The sequence below is a fragment of the Humulus lupulus genome, chromosome 6, assembly GCF_963169125.1.
Source record: "Humulus lupulus chromosome 6, drHumLupu1.1, whole genome shotgun sequence".
Classification (NCBI taxonomy): domain Eukaryota; kingdom Viridiplantae; phylum Streptophyta; class Magnoliopsida; order Rosales; family Cannabaceae; genus Humulus; species Humulus lupulus.
The window spans coordinates 29,676,473-29,685,857 of NC_084798.1; the positions used below are offsets into that span (position 1 = coordinate 29,676,473).

General features: G+C 28.5%; 1 protein-coding gene across 2 annotated transcripts; it reads left to right on the forward strand.

Moving 5' to 3' along the window:
* Positions 1-2,574: 2,574 nt before the first annotated feature.
* On the forward strand, positions 2,575-6,303 carry LOC133781982 (uncharacterized). 2 transcript variants are annotated; one of them, XM_062221104.1, is made up of 10 exons: positions 2,575-2,723; positions 3,659-3,758; positions 3,849-3,908; positions 4,013-4,118; positions 4,463-4,505; positions 4,914-4,986; positions 5,172-5,259; positions 5,596-5,652; positions 5,732-5,810; positions 5,939-6,303. In XM_062221104.1, exons 2-10 carry the CDS (start codon positions 3,688-3,690, stop codon positions 5,950-5,952), a joined length of 591 nt encoding a protein of 196 aa, XP_062077088.1. In that variant the 5' UTR covers positions 2,575-2,723; positions 3,659-3,687; the 3' UTR covers positions 5,953-6,303. The 2 variants fall into 2 exon arrangements, with proteins under 2 accessions (XP_062077088.1, XP_062077089.1); XM_062221105.1 differs by having other exon boundaries at positions 2,615-2,723; positions 3,669-3,758.
* Positions 6,304-9,385: the final 3,082 nt, after the last annotated feature.

A 9,385-nucleotide genomic window follows, 5' to 3' on the forward strand; every position in this document is an offset into this window, starting at 1 on the left:
TAGTTTTACCTCAAGATTAAGTATATTAATTCAACTCATGCAATGAATTTTTTTTAGTGTGGCGGGAAGAACTCTTACACAAAGGATGAGATCAATGAAGTGCATGAAAAATGGGCACAATGCGTCATGGATTTGATTAGTACTACATAGGTCCACTCACTTTTGTTAACTTAGACTTTTAAGGAGATACACTTACAATGTTAACTTAGACTTTCTTGAAGATATACACACTTTTGTTGTCTAACTGTAGTTTACAAGGCGAATATGAATCATTTTATAATTAACTTAAGACTCGTTATTTTGGATACTTATTTCAAATTCTAGTATTTTATATTACTATGATACATGTTTTGTTTTGTTCGGTTTATTTGTATAAAAAACATGATTTGTTTTGGGCATAATACACTTTTTAATAATAAAAAAACACCATAAGTCGGTTCTACTAAAACAGACAATAGATGTCTACACCATAAGTTGGTTGGGAATCAACTTATCATGTTTTACACTAGAGGTCAGTGTGCCACACTAACCTATCATGATTTACACCAAAGGTCGGTTTCTGACCGACCTACCCTGTTTTACACTAGAGGTCGAAGTGCAACCAACCTACCATGTCTTACACTAGAAGTCGGTGTGAAACCGACCTACCAAGTCTTACACCAGAGGTCGGTTTAGTGCCAACTGACCTACCGTAGTTTTACATCATAAGTTAGTACATGGGAAGTCGGTACCTAACCGATTTATGAACATTCAGAAGTCAGTTTTTAACCGACTTATTATGTAATTTTTGAGTAGTGAAATGACTTCAAAAAGAAATAACAAAAGAAAGAAATCCTCTTTTCTCTCCTACTAAATTATAAATACCCCTATAGATAAAAATCTTAAGATACTGTAACTAACTTCACAACAAATTAAAAATATTAATTTTTTTTTAATCAACTTCATTCTACAAAGAAAGGATTACACATGTCTAGGCAACTCCGTATAAACAATTGCAGATGCACAAAGAGGAACTTCCTAGAACCACACACAATTTAGGCAATTCTTTAAGCCAGATTTAGTCGATCCTAAATGATGCAAATGGAAAATATGATATAATCACACATAGGTATAAATATCGATATAATCACACACCATGAACAATTCCCACTGCCCTTACATGTTCAACACCTCCTCCTACTGAAAATAAAAAATCACAACTCATTCAAATAAATACTCAAACAAGCTTCACCCACCGATAAAATGAACCAAAGAAAAAACAAAAACATACATATCAATTGATCCACGAAATGGAACCCAAAAAACTCATTCAAAAATTATCAAACAACAGAAGCTTCTTCAACCGATAGATTGAATCAAGGAAATGACGAAAAAAAGAATACATAAACCATAGGCTATATAAAATCGAACCCACAAAACTCATTTAAAAAATACACAGTAAATTAAGAAGCATACCAAAACCTAAATAACAAAAAATCAATATTAACCTCACATCTTCCTAGAATGCACAAGTTGCTTCTCACAACAATAGTCTCTTCAATTCAAAAATAAAAAATCGTTGCTTCGGCTCTATTGTATCTCTCTTCGATTTCGGATGACATTAATAAATTATAAACCTTTAATCTCACACATGTTTGTTTTGCCTAATAGGTCACAAACAAATTATATAATACATGCATCCCTAACTTAACAATTAAACCCCCACCCATTTCAAGGAATTTGAATCCTTTTACTCGCACCACAGAAACTTCCTATATGTATATATATACTAGATACAAGTAACGTGCACGCTTTCTTAGTTTTATTTATAGAATTTATTAATTATTTATATTAATAATGTCATAGAAATTTCAAATAAATATCATATTTTAATTAAATAATTTATTTATTTTTGTTGAAGATTATGTTTGTTATAGTTTTTGAATTTAGAAGTGACAACAAGAGATTATATATTATATGTTTAATGTAATATTAAATATTATACGTAGATTTTAAATTTAAGTTTCTTGCTAGTTTTGTTGCTAATTGACAGTAGATTATATTATATATTTAATATGATATTATTATAATAAGTGAGTTTAAGTTCAATTAAATTTTATTTAAGTTATAAAACGTATAATTTTATTATTTTTAAATAATTATCATTATAAAATATCTTAAAATTATCTTATTTTAATTTGTTTAATTATTTATTATTTTTAAATAATTATCATTTTAAAATATCTCAAAAATATCATATTTTAATTTATTTAATTATTTATTATTTTCAAATAATTATCATTTTTTAATTTTTTTTAATTATTTATTTTATTTTATTTAAATTTAAATGATATTTATAAACTACCATTAAATATAAAATTATTTTATTAAATTTAATATTAAAGAATAAAAAACTATTAAAACCAAAAATCTTCATTACATTTTTGTATAGAAGAGATTTTGTAGAGAGTTTCAGTGTAATTTTGACAAATATTTTAGAGAAAACAATGTCGTTTCACCAAATTAAAATAAAAAGTTTACCTTTCCCTTTATACCCCTATAAAATTGACGTTTGGAGGGTAAGCATTGAGAACTAATTTGTCTTTTCAATTTTAACTTTTTATTTTTCTCAGATTTATTTTTTTATTTTCCCCTTGCTCACGATACGCTCCTCTCTTTACTCCTTCCTTCTACACTGTCTCTGGTACCTTTCTTCGTAGGTCTAACTCTCTTTCGCCTCACAGGTTCGCAATTCTCACTTTCCATTAAGCTTTTCGTTAATAGTTCGCTAAATGGATTTCTTTGTTTATTAGTTTATATGTATACATTTATTTATTTGAGTATTGATCTTTGTCCATTGAGTTTGTACCTATTTTTCTATTTTCTTTGATATTTTCAATTTGATCGGAAAAGGGTTTGTAAAATTATCAATTGGGTGGGTTTAATGGGTATTTTTATTCTGCATTTTCTCTCTCTGGCTTGAATAGTTTTTGTGCAGTTCGAGTATGGAAGATCTGGTTTAATAATAGGCTTAGGCGTTAATCGAATTGGGACAGAGGAAAATATAAAATTGTTTAGCTTGTTCTAATTGTCTTAAAGTTGTTTATTTAGTGTTAAAGAGAAACAATATAGGCAATGGTTTTAGTAGATTGTTTCTTATTAGTACTATCCATCCTTTCAACATGGAATTTTCTTGAAATGAAAGAATTTGTTGCGTTCGTTTGTTTTTTATAGATATTTCTTTTATTCTATACGATAGTGTTAGTTTTGGGGGGTATTTTGATTATGCAAGAGCTTTAATTTATTGTGATGTCCTTTTAGTTTTTGTCAAATACAACAAAGGGAAAGAAAATGGGTTACTGGTTTTCTATTTAGCTTGATTTCTTATCCGGGTATTTTGATAATTGAACATGTATGCATTCTCTGTGTTTGTATTTATGTGAGGGTTGTGGTTGACTTCAATTGGTTTTAGTAGAATGTTAAATTGCTCAAGGTCAATCTTCTGTGATGCCATAAATTATTATAATCTGGGTTTTGTTATTTTCTTATGTATATTGTTGTATGTTTGATTTCGCTTTCCTCTAAGAATGGATCTTGTGTCTTGGCCATGCTTAGTTTTTGAATTACTCGTTGTCTTTTGCATTTTATGTCATGGGTGGAGTGCTAATTCTTATCACAGTTTTGTTCAGGATTTACAAAATCAAAGAGATGGGTAAGGCGAAGAAGGGCCCTAAATTTGCTGTTATGAAGAAGGTCGTCACTTCCAAAGCCATTAAAAAGTAAGCTTAAGATGTTTTATTTTTCCTTATTTAATTTTCACGCAAATTTAATTTTATTTATATGGGACTGATTCTACAATTCAACATCAGCTACAAGGAGGAAGTTCTTAACCCTAATAAAAAGGATCTCCGCACGCTACCAAGAAATGTGTAATTCCCTTGAACCACTTATGATTAATTTAAATTTTTTGAATTTGGGGATATATCATTTATATGTTTAAAGTTTGTATTTGGTTGTTGTCTACAAAATTCAGGCCAAATGTTTCTTCTGCACTTTTCTTCAAATATAACTCTGCACTGGGACCGCCTTATCGGGTTTTGGTCGATACAAACTTCATCAATTTCTCTATCCAGAATAAAGTGAGTGTATTAGAAGATGTTTTCTCAAGTTTTCATGTCTTGTCTATGTTGTTTGTCATGCTAAAGAATTGACATTGACTCTGTTTTGTGTACCCTTCTGTTTGAATTCAATTTCATACTTACTAATTTTCATAGTGATTGGTTTATTTCGTAACCTATCAATTGTCATATAGAAAGTGTATATGCAGCTGGTTGTTCCAATCATGCATGTTTGTTCTTTCAAAATATATGCTGCACTCTTAGCATCACAGTCGTTGTAATATCTTATCCTCGAAAAACGTCATTCACTTTGGATTATGGATTGTATAGAATATCTTACCCTGGTTCTCTCTTTCTTTGTGTAGTTGGATCTGGAAAAGGGTATGCTGGACTGCTTATATGCCAAATGTAAGTTTTGATAGCTCGGTACACGAACTTCATTACTTTTTTATTTTATTTTTTGATCATTAAACTTAATGTAGTATTTGATATGGCTTGTGAAACACGTTACTTCAATCAGTATTGTAGCAACTGCAGAAGCTGTTGAATGTTAGATTTCAGTAAAATAAATTTGCACCATTTGGTAAATGCCAATGTTAGTGCTTTGATCAGTACCTTATATTGGTCGTCCTTGAGAAGCTTAAACATCATTGATGATTTGTCCAAAGATTTAATAGTGTTTTTGTTTTAATAAGAATGTAAACATTGTTATTAATATTTGCCTAGTAGATTGTTGGTGAACTTTAAGATGATGATCCAGAAGTACTTTTGTATCTGTTATTTATATTTTCTAATTGTCTCTCTTGGAAACTATAGGCACTCCTTGTATCACTGACTGTGTAATGGCAGAGCTTGAGAAATTAGGCCAAAAATACCGTGTAGCTCTGAGGTATTTTCATGTGACTCTTGTGTTTTTATTAAAGTGTTTAACCGTCATAGATTTTGGATGTTTATGTTGCTCTTCTGTATGTACTATTGTTTTGTAGTGCCATATATCATTCAAAATTTATTTTGTTCCGTTGTATTATATATTCAAGTGTCGTCATTAAGGAACATTTATTTTCTACTTTGAAGGATTGCAAAGGATCCTCGTTTTGAGAGACTACCCTGCATCCATAGAGGAACCTATGCTGATGACTGTATTGTTGATAGAGTTACCCAGGTATTTTTTTTCCCCTGGATTTTTGAGTCTTGATGATTTATCAATGCTAGATTTTTCGTTGCTTTTATAACTGTATTTGTAGTTGCCTATTGTTGACAACCTTATGATGGTTGTCTTTAGTGTTTGAATTTAGGATGAACAATCTGGTTAACAACATTAGTGTGATTTTCCCGAAGATACTGCATTTTTCCCTCCTAACATTGTAAACATTTTTTGGATATCATAAATGTGTCCATGCATCACATCACATGAATTTTTGAAATATAAAAAAATACAACAGGGTACCTAAAGTGCTTGAAAGTGTTTCCAACTGATATTCTTTTATAATTTGAACAGCATAAATGCTTCATTGTTGCTACATGCGATCGAGATTTGAAGCGAAGGATTCGAAAGGTACTTTTTTAGTCAGTAGTCTCTTGGATATTCAGGGAATGACATGATGACCTAATACATGAATTTGTTTTCTTGACAGATTCCTGGAGTGCCAATCATGTACATCACTCAGCACAAGTATTCAATTGAGCGGATGCCAGAAGCAACTATTGGTGGAGGTAAGTTAGATTGATACCAAGTGTGCTGTGAAGCTAAGTGTTCCCTTGGATCGAATAATTTGTAGGGAACAAGTGAAGTTATTTGGTTGTTTGTGTGACGCGGCTTTTGTGGTTTTTGTTCTATGCAGCTCCTAGAATATGATCAAAGGACACAATCCTTGCACCCGAGGAAGACCAGACCAAACTAGAGAGATACCATGAAATACAAGGATGACCCTTTTTTGTTTTTGGGTTGCTCTTGAAGTAGGAAATCTGCAAAATATATCAGAAATGTTTATGTTTTATGTAGGTATAATTTAGTGTAGCCCCATCAACCTGGATGGATTATCACACACACAAATGAAGTGTTGCAAGAAATTGAAATCACCAAAATTACCAATTTGCTTTCAATGCTGAAAATGAGGCTATGTGATTGTATCAAGTGCAACTGCAGAATATTATCAAGTTTATTGCCAGAGTAAAAAAAAAATTACTAATAGTTGTTTTATCTTAACAGTTGGAAGTAATTACCAGTTTACCACCAATAGGGAAATACCTTTGGAGGCTTAATTGGAAGAAAATGAAAGAACCTCATTTTCTTGTTTAGCATTCATTGCATACGCATATCTGTTTCTTAACAGTAGTAATTAAGACTGTACCGTCAAAAAAGTAAAGATCTTTGCATGCACATCAACACTTGCTTGTGTCCAACCCTTTGCCTCCATCCATTGACCATATCTTAATACTTGGCCTCCTCTCTGCTTAGCCCAGTCGATCACGAATCTTAACTCTTAAGTCTGTGGATTGATAGACAAATTATTGGGTATTAATTTTGACTATTATTTATAGGGAGTTTTAGTATTTTTGGTACATTAATAAGTTGTAGTTTTATTTTTTTTTACATGATATGTATAATGTAGTTATAAGAGATGTCACAAATTTTTAAGAAATTTTAGATAATTTAAGATGCCGAAATCAGGATTTAAACAGTTTGTTACACATATACTTGTTTTGATATTAATAGGCGCAAACAACGTACTGTTTGAATTCTTATTTTTACATCCTAAATTATTTTGAATTTTCTTGAAAATTTGTGGAGTTACTCCTCAACAACATTATACATCGTAAAAAAAATATGGTTGTAACTTATCAATGAATCGAAAATATCAAAAGTGACTATGAGTAGTGATTAAAATCAACCACTGCTTAAGTGAATATGTATATGTATATATTCTAGATGAAACTAATGTGCATTTTGCTTAAATTTTTTTAGAAAATATATTAATTTATTTTTATTGTGTTTTTTAAGGATTTATACATTTTTGGACCCTGTGTTTTGACAAATTAATTTTTAGATCCCATGTTTTGTAAAATGGTTCACATAGAACCCTAAACCTGATTTTGGTCAAAAAAAATTTTAACTGAAATCACAAATAATTCACCAAACTAACAAATTCAGAACAAAAATAAAATCATTATGCTTAAAAATTGTGTTGTTATATTCAATTTTTTTCTTCATCAAAATTGAGTTTAGGGGTCTATTTAAACTAGGGAATTTTTCAAAAATATGGCTTTTATGCCATCAATGTGCAAAAATATGGGAGTTATACTTTTCTTAATTTGTATGGGAAATTTATTAAAGAAAAAGTTAAAGTATGGAAACACAATTAGTAGCTAACTAAATATATGGAAATGTCATATTTTTTTATCATAGTTATGTTTTCTTTGATTTTGAAGGTAATTTTATTTTTTATTTTTTATTTTTTAATTTTTTTCCATCATTTTTTTATTATTTTTTCTTTTTTTCTTCTATTTTTTTCTTTTTCTTGTTTTTTTTCTACCAATTTTTTTCTTTCTATTTTTTCATTATTCTTCTTCTTTTTTCCATTTTTATTTATTTATCTATTTTTTTCTTTCATTTGTATTGTTTTGTTTTTTTTCTTCATATTTTTTCAGTTTTTTTTTCATTCTATTTTTTCTTCATTTTTGTATTTATTATTTTCTCCTTCCATTTTTTTTCTTTTTTCACACATATGAGCTTTTTTTTCATTTTTTTCTACCAATTTTTTCATTCATATTTTTTTTCTTTTCATTTTTCCATTATTTTTCTTCTTCTTCTTTTCATTCTTATTTATTCATCTATTTTTTTTTCATTCATCATTTCTTTTGTTTTTTTTTCATTTTTGTACTTATTCTTTTCTCATTCTATTTCTTTTTTTTTTCAATTTTTTCACACATATATTTTAACATTATATAATTATTCTACTATTTTTTTATTTATTATCTTTTATTATTGTAATTTTTTTTATAGTGTTTTCCACTATATGTAAAAAAAAATCAAATCAATTACTGTAACACTTATAGGAATATCAAAATTTGAAAAGAAAACTAATAAAAATATGACAACGTGAATGGGTAACTGGTTACCTTCACATTCTTTGTGTGTATATTTCTGAGGGTAACTGGTTACTTTCACGTTCTGGTGTATGTATATTTATGGTTTCTTTATGGTAACTAGTTACTTATATTACTGAAATCATAGTTACTTCTTCTTCCTCTTTTAATGAAGTGTTCTTCAATTTTTTCCTTCAAATTTGATGTTTCTTTTCATATTTAATATGAGTAACTCGTCACCCCTCTTAGGTAACTGGTTACCTCTCTTATGGCAGAAAATTACTCCTCTCAGGATAACTGGTTACCCCTCCTGGTGCATGTTATTTAACTTAGCTCTATGATTTTTTTTTAAGATCAATCAAGTAACTGGTTACCTTACCCAGGATTTGAAAAAAAAACGTACAATCTTAAAAAAAAAAATGTTTATAATAAATAAATAATAATTTTAAAAACAATTTATATTAAAAAAAAAATTGTAAAATAATCAAAGAAAATTTTAATATAAAATTAGTAATATAAAAACAATATAAAAAACAAATAACCTTTAAAAATAATAATCAAATTACAAACATACCCTTCCAAATTTGATTAAGAGTAAAATTATGGCATAAACTAACTTTTATACAAAAATATGGAAAAATAAACCCATAAAAGTGAAAATTCTTAAAAAAAGTCATAGATTAACTTTTTTTGAAAAAAAGCCATATTTTTGCACACTCTATTAAAAATCCCATATAAAGTGTAATTTCCTCTTTAAACTATTTTACAAAATATAAGGTCCTAAAATGAATTTTTTAAAACAGATGGTTCAAACAGGTAATCAGAAAAAATACATGGTCCAAAAAAATATAAACTATTTTTTTAATTGTCATATAAAATTTAAATAAATAAGCAATGTCATGTATTATAAAAGAATGATGTAAACATATTGAAAAAATGGTTTATATCTTTTTGGACCTCGTGTTTTGTCTCATTATCTGTTTTGACCATTTGTTTTGACAAATTACTTTTTGGACCTTGTGTGTTTGTAAAATGATTCAAATAGGCTCCTAAACTTATTTTTGATGAATAAAAAAGTGAATATAACAACACAGTTTTGAGACAGAATGGTTGTATTTTTGTTCTGGGTCGTTAGTTTGATGAGTTATTTGTGATTTTAATTCAAAAAAATTTGATCAAAATCGGGGTTATGAGTTTATTTG